We start from the raw sequence: 18,822 nt of genomic DNA, 5'->3' as shown, positions 1-18,822 counted from the left end.
TGGTTTCCTAGCAGCTATTTGACCATGAAGGCCTGATTGGCGCAGTCTCCTCTTAACAGTTGTTCTAGAGATGGGTCTGCTGCTAGAACTCTGTGTGGCATTCATCTGGTCTCTGATCTGAGCTGCTGTTAACTTGCCATTTCTGAGGCTGGTGACTCGGATGAACTTATCCTCAGAAGCAGAGGTGACTCTTGGTCTTCCTTTCCTGGGTCGGTCCTCATGTGTGCCAGTTTCGTTGTAGCGCTTGATGGTTTTTGCGACTCCACTTGGGGACACATTTAAAGTTTTTGCAATTTTCCGGACTGACTGACCTTCATTTCTTAAAGTAATGATGGCCACTCGTTTTTCTTCAGTTAGCTGATTGGTTCTTGCCATAATATGAATTTTAACAGTTGTCCAATAGGGCTGTTGGCTGTGTATTAACCTGACTTCTGCACAACACAACTGATGGTCCCAACCCCATTGATAAAGCAAGAAATTCCACTAATTAACCCTGATAAGGCACACCTGTGAAGTGGAAACCATTTCAGGTGACTACCTCTTGAAGCTCATGGAGAGAATGCCAAGAGTGTGCAAAGCAGTAATCAGAGCAAAGGGTGGCTATTTTGAAGAAACTAGAATATAAAACATGTTTTCAGTTATTTCACCTTTTTTTGTTAAGTACATAACTCCACATGTGTTCATTCATAGTTTTGATGCCTTCAGTGAGAATCTACAATGTAAATAGTCATGAAAATAAAGAAAACGCATTGAATGAGAAGGTGTGTCCAAACTGGCCTGTACTGTATATACTCTATCATTCCACTCTAGGAAGAAGGAACAACATATCACGATTATGCACATTCAGAACAAATATTAATATATGTATATATATATATATATATATATATATATATATATATACACGATGTACTATGTACAGTATGTAAAGTGCTGATTGTTCTTTCATAGGGGACAGTAATAATAAAATAATAATATATATATATTTTAATGATAAACTCTTTCATCCGTTGCTTTCTCTTCAAACATTTTATGTTAAACAAAAGCAGTATAACAAATAAAAGCTCATCCATGTGAATAAAAATAATGTGATTACTATCTCCCGTTTCAATGCATTGACAAGTGCAGTTTTGCAAGTGTTATCTTCCCTCCAAAACTGGCATATTAAATTGATATTAAAACACTTTAAAACGTACACCTCAGGAGTTCTTACCTGTCGGGATCCTTCGGGAAACGGTGGAAGGCCAGGTGCGGGGTGTTCCACTGATAGTTGTTGCAATTAATTGCACTACACTGTTTTCTTTTACTTTTTTCTCCTCTCTCCTTGACATCTTGCATGTTGTCTGGGTGCAACAGTCCAAGCTCAACAGTCCAAAATGGCGGCAGCGCTACCGCAGCGCCCCTAGTGGCCGTTGGCAAAAATTCAACGGAGCTTCGCCTCTTGGTATCCATGCTCTTTGCCTACGGTGGGGTATCTCCTTTATCCAATATCTCTGCTAAACTCTGCTAGTTTTCTACCCGGAAGTATTTGTTAACAACAAGGCGATACCCTCCGAAGGGACACTAACAACTCAAAGTACACGTCAAATAAAATTTCTCCAAACATGTTTTTTGTTATTTTAGGTAGTTATTATCACGCTAATGTATGTTCAAGTGTCCATTTCCCCCAATAAGTTGGCTTTAATTCGTTACTTGATTCTATAAACACAGTCTGACCATCTCAAGCTTTAATTTTGGTACTTCCGGTGACCGGCAGTGTGAATTTGCATATTAGCTAAATATTTAGTTTCACCCAGAACATTTAGATTTAACATTTAACATTTAGATTTAGATTTAACATTTAGATTTAGTGTTTAGATTTAATATTTAAATTTAATATTTAGATTTAACATTTAGATTTAGATTTAATAGTTAGATTTAACATTTAACATTTAGGTGCCACATTTAATATTTAGATTTAACTATTTAATATATTTCTAAGTTAACAAATATTGCTGTAAATGTGGTAAAAGGTGACGTTAAAAAATTCACAACACTTTTTTAAACATTGTTTGAAGCTAAATGTGGCAAAATGTTGATGTTATTTTCAGCGTGAGCCACTTTACAAACGGCACGCCATACCGGAAATGTGCGGTCCAGCTTTTCTCATCCGAGCTTGAAAATGGATGCCGAGAGATTTAACTCCATTTTATCAAACATGCTCAGTCCACAAGATTGTGGAAATGAAGGACTTACTGTGTTTAAAACTTTTAACGCAGTCGGACTATGTTTACGAGCACAAGCGTTCAGCGAGCCACCAAAGGACCGCCCTGCGGATTTACTATTGGTTCTGCAACTAGGGAGTTTTTTTAAACTCTGAAATTGTATCCGCCCACTCTAATACTCAGGGAGTATAGTCAGTCCCATTCTGTTTTCAGTGATGATAAATGAAGTATTTAGTAGCACTGGTAGGTCTATAGATGTTGCATTATTTGCAGATGGTGGGATTATGGAAAAGAGGGAAGAACAAAGATTTTATAGTCAAAAAATACAAGAGGCAATAAGAAAAGTAGAGACATGGGCACAGGAGTGTGGTTTTAGATTTTCAGTGGGACAGACAAAAGCATTTTTTTTTTCACAAGAAGGACAATTCAGGAGCAGATTGAAATTAAACTTTATGGTGAAAACATAGAAAGAGTAGAATGTTTCAAATAATTGGGGATGTGGTTTGACAAGAACCTTACCTGGTCAACCCAAATAGAGAAAATTAGTGTGTAAATTAGTGTAAAAAAATAAGTAGGCCTACTGAATATTGTGAGATGTTTGAGGGGCCTAGACTGGGGAGCAAGTAGGCAGTCCTTGAAAACTGTTGGGTTGATTGGGGCTGTTCTTGATAAAGGCTATATAATTTATCAGTCTGCATCAAGAACATTATTGAAAAAGTTGGATACGGTTCAGTATCAGGCCCTGAGACTTTGTTGTTGTGCCATAAAAAACATTCCAGTATCAGCCTTACAAGTAAAAATGAACAAAATACCATTGGAAATCTGATGAACTCAATTAGCACTGACATCGCTGGCAAACTTAAAGGGCCATAAGGAGAGTCACCCCACTCAGATGGCATTACAGCCTTTTCAAGAGAAAGAAAAGAGACATATTAAAAGCTTCAGTTGGACAATAGGGAACACAGTTAGTGGAATTGAGATAGGGGATATAATGCGCAGCCCCACTCTACCATTCTCTGTTGTCCCAAGTTGGTTATTTGGAGAGATACATATTGACATGTGTGAATATTGTAACATCCAGGAAACAGTCCAGCATGTAAACATTTATTGTCCACAAAACCACCAGGAAAGGCAGATTCTCAAAAGCAGACTGGAGAAAGAACGCATCAAACTGGAACTAAAGGAAATACTACTGTTGAATTCAGGACATGTAGGATATACGGCAATACATTTCTTCAAAGGATAAGGAATTAGCAGGAGCACACCATTTCAGATGGTGGCGACAATGTACGTAAAAGCTGTTTGCCAACCGCCAATAAACGTCAGAAGAAGAGGAAGAACGACAGTTGGCTGTGATTGGCTGAGAGGTGGCCAATGGGAAGCTGACAGGAGATGTGTTAACGGCAGTAGTTTTGCAGAATGTTTGGAAAACTTTTAATCTCGTTGTTTCTCCTTACTGTTTTCTATCATGGCCCTGCTGACGCACAGAAGAAAAAAGAGGTAACATGCCTTCAATAACATAAAGCGGACAGAGTTCATACACTTTGGGTTGAATTTCCACGATGTTTTCAAAGTTGTCCATCGTCCGTGCCAATTTTAGAAGCTAAGCTAACAGCAACCAGAAGTAAACTAACGTTAACGTGTGTGTTTTGCATGGAACGAGGTAAATCACTAACGTTAGTCTCCAACAAATGAATTAATTTGCCCTTCTCTCAGTCACAGTAAATAACTAATCCATACAAGTGGTTGTAAACGTGTTGGACTAGCCATAAAATAAACTACAAGCTGAAACCCAGCGAGTGGACCCACATAAACTTGCTTTCAGTTAACATTCACAGTTCAGTTAACGTTAGCTAACTAAACCCAACAAGAGGACAGAAACCGTGCTAAAACTAAAACTGCTACAGGTGGCATTTAGTTCAGGAAACGCCACTTCCTGTTTTACTCCCTACCAGAGCTTCGCTTATCTTTGCTGCTTTTTCTCTTCAATAAGATAGCTTCATTCAACACATTTCTGTATTTATTGCTTATGTTAAAAATGGGAACAGCCTCCAAGTTATACCCCAAGTTAGTATTTTTAATAATTCAACAATACATGTACATGACATGACTTTTTTGAATAGGCGAGTATGTGGCTGGGCATCTGTCAGGGAGTGATATTTTGTCAGAGCACAGACTCTAATATTGAGAAACTCAGGTAAGTCTGCATCATAAATACCACGTTAAAGGGGAACACCAACTAAATGAATAATTCCAATATGGTATAACCAGGAAAGTTCAATCAGTATGTGAGAACATGAACAACTCTCTCTCAAAGCCAAAAACCAGAGAATGAATGAATGAATCAATCAATCAATCAGTTTTATTTATGAAGGCAAATATTATTATTAATAATTTGCCTTAGAGGGCTTTACAGTATACGACATCCCTCTGTCCTTTGGACGCTCACAGCGGATAAGTGAAAACTCTCCCAAAAAACCCCTTGTGTTTCAAGTCTCAAGTCTCAAGCTTGTGATGTCAAGGGGAATAATGTATGGCGCACAGACAACGAACAAAAGCCTGATTTTTTTGGACCCACGGAATGTTTGTTTTCTTTTTTTTATACCCACATAAGCTCTATTCTATTGTAGTGTTCTCAGTTCTGAAACAGGAGATGTCCCCATATACTCAGAACACTCTGGCTGCTCTCAGTTTCATCTACAATATCTTTCACCATTTATTGTTTTTGGAACAGCTCCAGACTTAACACCCTGTGACAACCCCAATTTCAGTTTTATTACCCTAGCTTTTGGATTTTAGAGAGAGTTGTTCATGTTAAACTAATATTTTTCGACTGTCGTAGACCATAGGAATCATATAAATGAAGTTTAAAAACGAAAGTACAAACATACAAACTATGAAACATTCTTGATTTTAGTATAACATACACACATTTATGACAGCTTGTACATGTAGCTCTCATTGCTACTTGTTTATGAGGATACTTTGTTGTAGACTGTGGTGGGGGAACATCAGCCCAGAGACCACTACCAGACAGACCATTTCCAAGGAGACAGTTATACCATCAGTCGGCAGAGCAGGATGTACACCCACCCTAACCTCCGTCTTCGCCAAATCACACTCCAGCATCAACTTATGGAGTAGATCTGGAAGCACCTGCATATTCATACCATGTACCAAGACAAAATTTGTATAACTCTTATGAGAGAACAGCAGAACACTGCCTTGAATGCAATGTGCAGCCTTTTCCAAAACACTACATAACGACAGTAGTTTCAGGATGACTCCTAGCTTTTCTTCCCCACTTTTGCATCTTAAGATAAGCTGTTGTCTTTGTGTCTTTTTCCTGTGTAGACTCTGCTGTCTGAAAAGGTGACCCAGATGATGGAGTGGGCCTCCAAGCGTTCGGTCATCAGAATGAATGGAGACAAGTTTCGTCGTTTTGTCAAGGCTCCTCCCAGGAACTACTCAGTGGTCATCATGTTCACGGCGCTGCAGCCACAGAGACAGTGTGGGGTCTGCAGGTAAGAATCGGAGCAACAGGAAGAGGCACTGCTGTTAGTTTAGGTCTTATCTATGAATGTAAATGCTTCTTTTTATTACAGACAAGCTGATGAGGAGTTCCAGGTGCTGGCTAACTCTTGGCGTTATTCCTCGGCCTTTACTAACAAAGTCTTCTTTGCATCTGTGGATTTTGATGAAGGATCAGACGTCTTTCAGATGGTGAGACAACTTCTTGATCTCCAAGACTGGAGTTATGCCTATGTTTTGTAACAGTGTGTCTTCCATCTATTCATTAATACACACTAAAAAAGAACAGAATATGTGTGTCACTGAGGGCTGAAAGCCTTACTGAAACCCTGCACACCTTCAGTCCTTCACAGCAAATTGTAGACCTGAAAATAACAGTTCTGTTTTCATGCCTCTGCACTGGCGATACACTGAAGTTTAATCTAACATTTAATAATTTTGTATTTTAGTAGTCTACAGTACTTTGGAGGAGATTTCAAAATATCAATATATATATATATTGTGTATCGCAATATAGCCTAAAAAATATTGCATTATTATTTTTAAGCCATGTCGCCCAGCCCTAGTTCCATTGCAGTTGTATTTAAAATGGGTAAAATCTAATTCAGTTATAGAGCTGCGCTGAGTGCATCAATTTGCTCGGCTCCTCACCCCGCTCTGTCTCTCTTTCTCTCTGTTTATCAGACCCCAAATGAGAAAAGAATTAGCTTGCCAACCAGCGGTCCCTTCATCGAACTCCCTGCTGCTTAGGAGACTATTTTGCTTAGTCTCGCCACCAAACAATCACAGATCTCCGCCTTCTGATAGTCTGGGGACACTCCTTTCTAAAGTGTGTTTAACACACTGGAGAAAACGGCCGGCAACAAAGCAACGCCTCTTGCATTTTTTTAAAAGGACACGCCCTCCCGGAAATGTGCGCTCCCCCTTTTTCTCGTCCGCACGGAAACAAACACACAGATACTTTGAAAATGGATGCCGAGAGATTTAACTCCGTTTTATCAAACATGTGCTCAGTCCACAAGATTGTGGAAATGAAGGACTTAGAGCGACTTTGTTTACAACTTTTAACGCAGTCGGACTATGTTTACGAGCACAAGAGTTCAGCGAGCCACCGAAGGACCGCCCTGCAGATTTACTATTGGTTCTGCAACATAGGGAGTTGAATTAAACTCTGAAATTGTATCCGCCCATCTAAACACAAAATCAGGGAGAAAGACAGTCTTTAGTTAAGCAAAGCATCTGAAGAGTGACTTGTGAGTCTAATTTTGCTAGGAGGAGAGTTGACACTAGGAGTCGACACTAAAGAGTTATCACTTTACTCTTAAAGCAAAGAGTCACAAAGTCTTAATAAACATATTGAGTGACTTTAAAACATTGAGCTGAACCTGTTAGATCACAATTAATAAGGGATTTACAAGAATTCTGATTTGATAAATGGCTTTGATAAAGTACTTGTGGGGTGCGAAGCAAAATGTTGCAATATTTTTGCTCACATAACCAGTAGTCAGGGCAAGTCCAAGGACACCATAAAGGCAGTCTGTATAAGATGTTATAAACCGATGCAGACTCAGTGAGCTTACATGTCCAACTCAGCAAAGCATCTCATCGGCAGACATGCCAACCTGCTCAAAGAATAAAAACACGACACATTAGCGGTAGCATGTGATAGATAACATAAGCCCCTTTTCCACCGCAGGAACTTTTATCAAGTACCCGGAATTTTGAAAAACCTCCACACATTTCCACCGAAATTACCTGGGTAAAAAACTTTCCCTCAACCCTAAATTTACCCTGGAAAAAGTACCTAGGAGGGGGGTAGGACTTTTCAGATTACCTGGAATTCATGAGGGGCGGGGCTGTTTGCCAAAGAACACTGATTGGTGTAACAAGCACTTGCAGCATTCCACAGTTCCTGGTACGGGCAGCCGCTGCAAGCTTTATTTCATTTCCACAAGCTTCACTTAGTTTCTGTTTTGATTAAGGATGGGTACCGAAACCCGGTACTAAATTAGCCGCGGAGATAACTATTAAAGACCGTAGTATTGATAAGCGCTCACGGTATCGGTTCTTTTGTGCCGGCGTTGAACGCCTCCACATACACACACATACACACACTGATGCGACACGGTAACCAGTGAACAGCCGAGCGGCCGCGGTGGAAACGAAGTGAAGATAACTTGAAAATGACTTGAGCTGACGGCAGTTACACTTGTTACTGTAGGTGACATTAACCCTAGTAAGAAGCCAATACTTTATCAATACATGTGTTCAGCAAGCATGAACATATACACATGTAGACAGCGATACTCAATATGCCCCATCGAGTCTCTCATCCGCTGTCACTAACGTTAAATCTTACACAAGGACAGCACGCTAGTTCGCCTGTTAGTGAACTGTTACTAATGAGCTCAAATGACAGCTGTCACTGACACTTGTAACCAGCCAACCTGGCAGAGCCAAATACAGGACACATGCTGAATCATCTACGTCATCACGCTAATATAAATAAATTTTCCAGAACTTGAGGTGAGGTGGAAACGCAAACCACACAGATTACCAGGAATTCTTTTACCCAGGTAAATAAATTCCTGGTAATAAAAGTTCCTGGAAATGTTGGTGGAAAAGGGGCTATACTGTCATCATGCCCATGCCGTCAAATAGAAGTCAAACAGGTGTGATATATTTCATGACAAGCAAATGTTTTTCACCACAAGAGTTTGATGAGGCAGTTAAGGACAGTGATAACTGTATAATTTGGCTTTGTATTTTTAGCTAACTCACCTGTTTATTTGTGCATTTTCAGTTTGCACGTAAAAACCCCTGAGTGGAAATGCCAAAAATCTGTAAAAAATTTCAAAATAGCACAAAAGATTTTTAAGGCTTGGGGAGGTGGAAAAGTTGGTGTATTGATAAATGCAACAAGGTGCTCTTTTAATTACATCATCTTATTGCGCCCTCTTCTTCTGAAGTGGCTGCTGACCAGAGAATTAGCACCACCCTCTGCTTATCTTGAAGAATTAACTCCTTGTATTTACATTACCGTAGCGGATGGAAAAGCACAAGAATGTGCTTTTTTCCCTTCTCTGAAAACTCAATTTAATTAGCGCTACATCTGGATATGACAAACATCTCTATATGCAAATGCATCATTCACACTGGTAACATTAACTTTACCAGAACCTGCAAGCTGATAAAAATCAGGATTTAACAAGTATGCAGAGCGGGGGCACCAGTTACAAAGGACCAGTTTATATTCAGTCAGTGCATGAAATGGTAATGGTGGCATTTACATTTTTGTCAAGAATTATTTTTGTCACTAGAAAATGCACTCAGTAGAGAGCAGACCTCCACCAAGGAGGTGTTCTGAGTCTTAAAAATACTGTTTAATACATGATGTCTGGTTACAAATATACAGTTAACTATCAAAGAAATGACATAAACTCAAGTATAGGGGACATCAGATAACTGCATACCATGTAAAGCCTAAAATAACACAATGACCATGATCTTACTATTTACAATAGGCCACTTAATAATGGGCATAGTCAAAAACACACCTACAGGTATTAAAAACAACAGATCTCTTCACAGCACATAAATTACAATCTGTCTAATCAAGTAGACTGAACACAAATGACTCAATACATCTCCTTTGTGAGGTCTGCGCTCTACTGGCCACATTTTCTAGTTTTCTGTTAAAGGGATAGTTCGACATTTTGGCAAATTTGCCTATTGCCATAATCCCTATAGTCATATGGGTAGGTACATTACCTTTAATTGTCAGTGCGTGCTGTTCTGAGATCGGTGGGGCAGAGCTGCCTGCTGAAATGGAGGTGAATGGTACAGGTCCCTCTCTCCCTCAAAAATAATCAAATACACCATCAAATGACTCCAAAATGCTCTTGTGGACAACTTGTAGCTTACACATTCACCACGCTATGAAATAATAATGTAATATTATGAGACAAAGTTGTTTTGAAGCCAAATGCAGAGCCGGAACTACATTCCAGACATAGAGTACTTGCTGGGCGGAGTGATTTCAAACAGCGTATGTTTAGTGCAGTTACTCCCGTCATCAAAACAACAAGTTTGTTGAGAAGAAGCCAGAATATACAGAGGAAAAGTTACAGGTTGTGGAAGAAGAGAGAGCAAGAAGAGAGGCTGAGGCTGCCGAGCAACCAGGGGCTGCGGGGAGACCCAGAGCTGGTGGTGTAAATGTGGGGCTTACTGGCCACTTTATTAGGTACACCTGCGCAATATAAATCTAGAGTACGCCTCAAAATAATCACCGGAACATGGGGAGAACATGCTAACTCCACACTCATAAATCACCACAACTCCTGAGGGAACAACAACATAAAATGTTCCCTAGCAGTCTGTTTATTCCCAATAATGAGAAGTAATGCCAGTCACTTCACTATATGCTCTGGGCAAGCACATAACATAACCACAACAACATTTGCATTTTAGCCTTATTTACCATGCTTGGGTTGTAGGCTAATGTTACTCAACATGGAGGTAACGTTATAGCAGAGGGATTGGTGAGCAAAATATGCAACGATCACTTACCATGTCTGCTCGTTTAGTGTTGCCGACAGATGGTATGACAGCATCTTCCAAGAAAAGCATTTGAACTATTCCTGAGCTTCTGCGCTCCATCCTTTCACTGTAGTCCTCCGGTAAAAAAATGGCAGGAGCACACAAACATTTTCCGGACCATTTCCACAGGCGTGTTGGGGTCGATGGTCAATGGGGCCATTGTTTCATCCTGTCCGTATTACTGGTTGGAACTACGTGAAACTTCCCTTTGCTCCATGTCTTCGGCTTGTTACTGCAACCTTTTATAATACATGTGTAAACCATGATTTACAAAAACACTTGTAAACTTTCCTCAAACCTTCTGCTGCGTCCAGCTGACGATACCGCAAATGGCTACAAGCAGTAACAACGGCACTGTCTCAGCTGCGCACTGTGTCACTCCACCCAGTGGTTTACTCAAGAAAGTAGTTCCGAGTATTTGCTTCATGTGTCGTAATGTTACTTAATTATACATTATTATTTCATAGCATGGGGAATGCGCAAGCCATGTGTTGTCCACAAGAGCGTTTTGGAGCCATTTGATGGTGTATTTGATTAGTTTTGAGGGAGAGAGGGATCTGTACCGTTCACCTCCATTTCAGCAGGCAGCTCTGCCCCACCGATCTCAGAACAGCACGCACTGACAATTAAAGGTAATGTATCTACCCATATGACTATAGGGATTACAGCAATAGGCGAATTTGCCAAAATGTTGAACTATCCCTTTAAGTCACATTATTTCACATTATATTTTCTTTTATAAGTATGGAGATATTTTTGCAGGTATTGTATTGAAGTCATAATTTTGGCGTCATGACATCACTAATGTAGACTGGTATCTGTAGAGGTGCCAGTTCACCTTGTGGGCACTGCTGAAATGCTCTTGAGTGTCCGTGTTTATGTCCGTGTCCGTCCTTCCTTAAGTCAGTCAAACAACAAGGAGTGAAAAAAGTTTTTCCCCCCTGGGGTTGATAAAGTAATTATTTTTCTTGCTGAACTCACTGCTACACATAATGAATGTTGAGACTGTTTTTGTGTTTATGTGTTTTAGCTCAGTATGAACTCTGCTCCGACCTTTCTCCACTTCCCACCCAAAGGGAAACCTCGGAGGTCGGATACCTATGAGCTGCAGGTTCGAGGCTTTGCAGCTGAGCAGCTGGCTCGATGGGTGGCAGACAGGACTGATGTACAGGTAACTGCACAACATATCATCATGTTATCCATTGCTTTGATGAAATAAACCAGTAAACCACAGCTCAGAACCTAACAGACACACTCAAACACTAAGATGATGAAAGCCTCTGCTGACTATGGTCATGTCTGTCTGTTTTTCAGATCCGTGTCATTCGTCCTCCTAACTACGCAGGGCCTCTCCTGCTGGGCTTCCTCCTGGCTGTGATTGGGGGACTGGCATATCTGCGACGACACAATTTAGAGTTTCTCTTTAACAAGAACGTCTGGGCCTTCTCTGCACTGGTAACAACGGCCAACACACACACACACACACACACACATACATCCCAGCATAGATAAATGCATATTGGATTGGGACCTGGGGGATCCCAAATCCAATGCAGTCCTCTAATGCTACCTGGGAATAATAACGAAGCAAACTTACATTTTCCTCCTCTGCATTTAAACATAACACATTGATTTCATTTTTGTTAATCATTTGTCCTGTTTGGTCATTATCAGCCCACTGTACATTGTAGGTGTATTCATGGCAACACCAGTGAACATGCTCAGATATTTATTCTTAATAAACCTTTAGTTATTTCAAGACAGTACGATAATTGACTCACACAGAAAGGATCTAATTTCTACAACTTTAATCCCACAAAATTCCTGCAGTATATTTTTTTGACCACAAAGCAAAGTTTAAACTGTACACTAGATCCGCAAGATTTGTATAGGGTCACGAGAGACCCCAATCCCAATGCAGTCTTCTACTCCAGGATGTGTATAAACAGGTGAACTTCACGACCATGATGGTAAAAATATTGATGACAAAGCTAAAATTGGAAACAAAGCAGTTTGTTTTGACCACAGCAAAGCAGGGGCTAGGCCTATAAAAACTAAAGTCAATAAGTGAGTGAGTGACTAATGAAGTCGTGCTATCGGTGGTCAAGTTGGTTTTTCCCCTTTGGCCATTGCTTTTTAAAAGTGAATGGGCGCAACAGTGTTTCCACTGGTGACATTTTTGCCTCCACGATCAATCATAAGATCCTCTTCCCCAGTACATATTGTACAAGGTTGATGTTGCTATGCAATGCATTTGTTACACAACCTACAAAGCTCAACCCAAAAACCCTCATTCCACGGTCAAAAGCAAATAGAGTCAATAACTATCTACTCAGTTACATTCTCCTGTTTATTTCTCTTTGTTTTATAAAGGAATGTGTACCTATGAGTAACTAATAAAAGAGTGTTGAAAGACAAGGAGAGATACAATAAATGCAGTATTGTAGTGATATTATTATCCTGGTAAAACTGCATTCCTCCTGATGCAAATTCAAAACTACAGGGATAGAGGGATTTGTTGTGCAACCCTGTGTCAATTAATGAGTCTTAACTGGAAAAAAAACAAACTGTTACTGGAAAAGAAATAAATGAAAGTGTCTCCTAGGGTGCTTCCGCACCTGTAGTTGGGTTTATTTGGTCCGCACTAGAGGGAAAAAAAATGACACACTGTTGCATTTTAGTTTTGGTTCGCTTCCTGTTCACACTTCCTGTTTGCAAATGAACCAAGAGGGGTAAACATGAAGTTTTACCGACTGACAGGTAACTTGTTGATTGGATAGTTTTGGCATGTGTCATCCTGAATCATCAGGACCCACGTGGGGAAATCAATTTCCGCTGACTGACATACTGTGGGATCACTGTCACACACTTTTTAATGGAAAGTTTGAACAACTGGGAAAATACCCTCCCTGACGTGCATATGTGTTACCATGGTTACAAGTATATGTTAGCATAGATAGGTTATGGGATATACATGGCATTTATTACAATCAATTATGAGAACACAGACAGATTTCAGGATCAGCAGTAGGATTTGTCAGTGGTCTAGCTATTGAAATCATGCTAAAATCACATATCTGCTACCATAAAATCCTGTGGTTGGTTTGTTTTCTTTCACACCACAAACAAACCTCACCAGAATCTGTTAGGAGGCAGACAGAGACCCACCTTTTCCTGCGGTCTCAGTTTGGTTGTTTGTTCCGCACCAGGCTTCAGTTGACAGCTTTCACACCAGCCCAAACAAATAGAACTAACTGCACAAACTGACGAGTTCATTTTAACCGAATCAAACAGGCTAGGTGTGAAAGTACCCTTAGTGTGGAGGAAACAATAAAGTTTCTCACCCCAGTTTCTATTGAATATATTCTGATCTTTTTAATGTCTTTCTTATTGCTGTTTGTTCTTCTGTGTTTCAGTGCTTTGTTCTGATAATGACTTCAGGCCAGATGTGGAACCACATTAGAGGACCACCTTATGCACACAAGAACCCCAGCACTGGACAAGTTGTAAGACAGAAAAACACTGTTTACAATATATGCTGAATTAAAAATGTAATATGTGAACAAACCATCAGAATATTATATAACTGTGTATGTGTGTTTTCAGAGTTACATCCATGGTAGCAGTCAGGCCCAGTTTGTGGCTGAGACACACATTGTCCTACTCTTCAGTATCCTTAAGCTGTATGCATACTGACACTGTTACAGTCAGTACACACTTAATACTTAGGACTAAACCAACTACCCGATCTCTTTCTCTTTTAATTTACAGATAAAATCAAGCTCAAAGAGAACTATTCCTTAGTGGATTGCACCCAGAGTGTCACATTTGATCCTTTTGCATTTTCTAACCCCTCTAGCTATGTTGTGTTGCTGTTTTAAAGCACTTGGTCAGTTTCACAGTGGATTTAACAGGGCTGAGGCCCACCTTTCTTACCCCCAATACCACCACATGCCCAACCTTGTGGTGCCCAGGGGGGCTACATTGTAGCAATAGGTGTGAGTAGACTAATGTCATCACATGCATTTCTGGTCTAATCCTTGACCTTACTGTCAGATGCTGCTGTCACCATGGGAATAGTGCTGCTGTGTGAAGCCGCCACCTCTGACATGGACATTGGAAAGAGGAAGAGTATGTGTATACAGACACACACTGATTATGTCTGTTTTGCTTGGCCTTTTTGTATACACTCTAGATCATTTGTCTATCAAATTATCTAAATGTTTAGTGATCATATATATACACGCACACACACACACACACACATACATATAGAATCAAGCAGCAGCAAAGGACGGAGAGGCTCTCCACCAAGCAGGCCCCCACACATCCCAACGCCAGCACCCAACATCCATGCCCACACTGCAAGAAAGTTTGTGGCTCCAGAATTGGCCTCTTCAGCTGTCTGAAGACCCACAACAAGGACACCCAGGGAGGACCATCATTTCAAATTTGGCACCAACGTTTACGTTGGAAGTTTAAAGGTCAAGGTTGCTGTGACCTTGCCTGTCTCATTCTCGTGAATGCTATATCTGAAGAAGTCCTTGAGGGATTTTTCTCAAATTCAGCACACATGTCCTCTAGGACTCAAGAATGAACTGATACGAATTTGGTGGTCAAAGGTCACTGTGACCTCACAAGACATGTTTTTGGCCATAACTCAAGAATTTATACACTACTTATGACAACTGCTTATAGGATAAAATGATGAAGTGATGACATTCAATATCCAAAAGGTCAAAGGTCAACTTCACTATGACATAGTAACGTTCTGCAAAAACACTTTTCTGGCCATTACTCAACATCCTAACATAGTAACAGAAGGGGAGACATTTGGTTAGATATTGAATTGATCAGCATTTTTGAACAAAACAGTTACAGTTCCAACAGTCAACCCCTTAGGACCTGACTAATTAATGCGGGTGAAGTATTCATATAAGCCACATGTTGTCACATGTTATATTTCCATAATTAGATAAAATAAAGCCTGGGGACATGTGTTAGCTCTGTGTTGTCATGTAGGCAACCGTAGGTCTCCTATGCTAGCACACAGGATATTTCACTTCTGCAACCTCACAGCTAGATGCCACTAAATCCTACACACTGGATGTTAAAGGGGAAGTATGGGTTCCAAAGTTACAGTGAACCTGATGTGGCTTTTTTTTTCCTTGGAGGAGCTTTTGGTAAATCTAGCTATTATGAGAATGTTTGGGTTACTTGGAAATAGACCTGTATATGTTTCAGCTTTGTGGGGATTTCTGATATTTTATTACTGATGTTGAAATTTCAAAGTAGTTAGAATTATTTGCTGATGATGTCCTTGCTGAATATGAATGGACAAGCACACACATCGATTCATCCACACAAGAACACATATATACTTTACAGCAAAACTGTCTGTGTGTCTGTCTGTCTGTGTCAGTCATGTGTGTAGCAGGTATTGGTCTGGTGATGCTGTTCTTCAGCTGGCTGCTGTCCATCTTCAGAGCAAAGTACCACGGGTACCCATACAGGTAGAGTCAAAGAGACACATTTATCACTGTTTTACCTGCTGCCACTGGCTGAGCTGATGTCTTGTGTTCTGTTGGTTAAAATTTCTCGTCCCTGTTGTAGCTTCCTGATGAGTTAGAGCTGATCAGCATCCTCCAGCATCACACCAACTTCTTCAAAGTGCTGTCAACAAACAGGGTGCTGCTTGGCATGGCAATGCCACTTTTCTGTGTGCTATGCCATGGTTTGTCTTCTAATCTGTTGAGCCAAAAGTGTGTGTGTGTGTCAGCACACATAAATACATACTGTGCCTTTACAAAGACTCGGCTAGCAATTAATTTGCCAACAACAGAACCATCACCAGTATGCATTTTGTCTTGTGCCAAAAGGTGTTTTTTAGATCAGAACTTTGGAATTGTTTTGCAGTCCAGTGCCTCCTGGACACATATCTCAGTTTGTCTCTTTCTTTTTTTAAACAGGCCATGGACTCTGTTGTGTTTGTGTGTGTGGCTCAACAACCAGAGTATGCTTCATATGGAGTAGCAAAGTGGGAGCAGTTATTTCAGGCATTCTATGGGTTCTGGGAATAAGTTGCTTCGCTAACATGTTATACGGGCCATGTCAACAATGTCAAGAAAAACGTTTTGGTACTAAATATAGGGAACATTGGGACAGTTTTCTCTGGTAATACACACACCAAGTAGTCACTCATTTATTCAAGGTTATCAAGATTAACATTAACATCATCAACAGATTTATAAAGTGCCCCTAGAAGTAAGGGTGAGAGTTAAGAAGCAATTATTGATTGCAGGGTTCCAATTAAATATGTATTTCCTGGGATTATACAACCACATGGAAGGAAACATTTTAACTTTTTTCATCTTCAGCTAAGCTGTGTTGTTGTTTTCTGACTACATAACTAGGTATGCCATTAATTAGTCAAATATACCAATTAAAGAGGCTTTTTAGGACCCCTTCTAAGTATATAGTTGGGTATCAGTTCCTTTCCTAATTACAATGCGATACAGCTGAGTAATAAAATGGGACATGGTTTAATTTTTCTCTTGCAAGCACTAACACAAATCAAAACAGCTTAGAATCAAAGCGAATATAAAAATGCCAAGAAGCTGTAAAGCATTTCAGATCACAAAGCGGGTAAATCCACTTCACATTATGATTCATGAATTAAGCAACTATTGTGTGCATAGTTGGAGTCACTGTGAAAAGCGAGCTGCTCTTTATCCTTCATTGCTCTTTACAGTCTGTGCAGTGTGAACCAAAATGTGCTCTGTGGTAATTTGATTTAAAACAATTCAGAAGAATGAAACATACTGGCATCAAATTTTATACAAGTGAATGTGTCAAATCCAACTGCATACATTTCTGCTCTGTAAACCACCTGTCCTGTGTCCTCCTTTGAGATGAAGTAATTAAAAAAAACAATGGGAAGAAATGTACTTTTGAATGTTTTGGTTTCATGATGGCCCTGCCATTTTTGTAGGAATCTTACACAGTACAGTTACCTTTCTGCGTATGTAGATGGAACACTTGTTTCCATCCAGCCGATCAAATTGCCTAATTTTAAACTATATTTTTTGGAGAGCAGTAATGTCAGGGTGCTATCAGTATGCCAGTCAGTAGCTTGTTGCACAACACAACAACCACGTCAGCTCTCCTGCTAAATTCTCTCTCTAATCTAATTTATCTCGGCTTGTGGAACATGTCACCAAACAAATATTAATTTGGGGGAATGTCCTGTTTGATGGCTAGATAGTTAATTAGTTGCTCAGCTGCAGCACATTACACAGCATAGAAACAGTCTGCAAATATTGGAGCACTTGCTGCTTTGCCAGGTTTGTGATCCAGCCTTGACCATTCCGGTTTACAACGACAGTGTTCACTGTTAAGATTTCTGTAGTTGATCTTTGTGCTCCTCTCTGGCACTCTTCAAATAGCAATGGCCACTTTCTACAGAGTAGAAATACTATTAACCAATGGTCTTAACATAGCCATATAAATGTCATATTATCAAGCAGTCCTTTGTTTCTGTGCTGATTAATTATCATTAAAAAAAAAAAAAGGTTTGAAATGCAGATTTTTTTTTCTGGGAAAAATCCTTGCAGAAAAAAGTAACACCTGAATACTTAATCCATGCCACAAAAGTTACCCATGACAACATTTCAATCTGACTTTATGGAGATCCAAGTAGGATCAAAACATTGTCGTGAGCAAACTTTTTCCTTCATGTATGCTGTTTTTTGATAGCCTTGCATCTATGTGATGTGCATATAATTACTCTCTCACAACTTGTTGAAATTCTTGCAGAACCTGCAGCTTCACCCACTCTGCTACTCTATTAGCTATGTGCCTTTACACTGCTGAGCCACTTGGGGCTCTGATGACATGCCTAATGAACTGAATAATGAATGAATAACAGAATATTTCAGTGATTCATTTTAAAGTGACCCTAATAAATCTTAGGGCAATTAATGGAACCAGTTCAGTTATTCATCAGTACTCCCACTCAGTGATGGTCATTGTAGGGTCTAACAGAGTAACATGTTAACAGGGTCCAAATGAAGGCCTATTTACACTTCCTGTTATTAAAACAAGATTTTGTTCTGTATTAAGAAGTAAGGGTGGCCTTAACCTCAGAGCAACATGGGATTTTTCAGTATGAAAAATATGCAAACTTAAGCGTTAGGATGCTTCACCAGAAGTGTACATTTTTCTGTTGTGTAAATCAAAGTGCTTTAAATGTTTTTGTTTGCTTTATAAGTTTGTACCAGGAGAGAATATTTGATCTGCAGTGACTATTTCTAATATTAAAGTGCCTTTACTGCCTTAAAGTGTTCATCGCGTCCTCTTTCTTTCATTTTTAATGTAGCAAGTACATGAAGTACACTTAACGTATTGTATGGTTTGAAAAAAAAAAGGACCTTCGCGTGATGTTTCAGTGTTTGATCTATGGTGGGCAGTAATATCACTTGAAGCAGTG

At 39.8% G+C, this 18,822-nt stretch overlaps 1 protein-coding gene across 1 annotated transcript; it reads left to right on the top strand.

Annotated features, from left to right (window-relative positions):
• The first annotated feature begins 3,547 nt into the window (after nucleotides 1–3,547).
• On the top strand, nucleotides 3,548–17,379 carry magt1 (magnesium transporter 1). The gene is made up of 10 exons (XM_033633537.2): nucleotides 3,548–3,704; nucleotides 5,559–5,728; nucleotides 5,810–5,927; nucleotides 11,365–11,505; nucleotides 11,649–11,789; nucleotides 13,751–13,840; nucleotides 13,941–14,004; nucleotides 14,391–14,465; nucleotides 15,757–15,847; nucleotides 15,948–17,379. Exons 1-10 carry the CDS (start codon nucleotides 3,624–3,626, stop codon nucleotides 15,961–15,963), a joined length of 987 nt encoding a protein of 328 aa, XP_033489428.1. The 5' UTR covers nucleotides 3,548–3,623; the 3' UTR covers nucleotides 15,964–17,379.
• Nucleotides 17,380–18,822: the final 1,443 nt, after the last annotated feature.

Source organism: Epinephelus lanceolatus, chromosome 7, assembly GCF_041903045.1.
Source record: "Epinephelus lanceolatus isolate andai-2023 chromosome 7, ASM4190304v1, whole genome shotgun sequence".
NCBI classification, from domain to species: Eukaryota; Metazoa; Chordata; class Actinopteri; order Perciformes; family Serranidae; genus Epinephelus; species Epinephelus lanceolatus.
The sequence above is the reverse complement of the archived record's forward strand: the minus strand, read 5'-3'. Positions and strand labels throughout refer to the sequence as shown.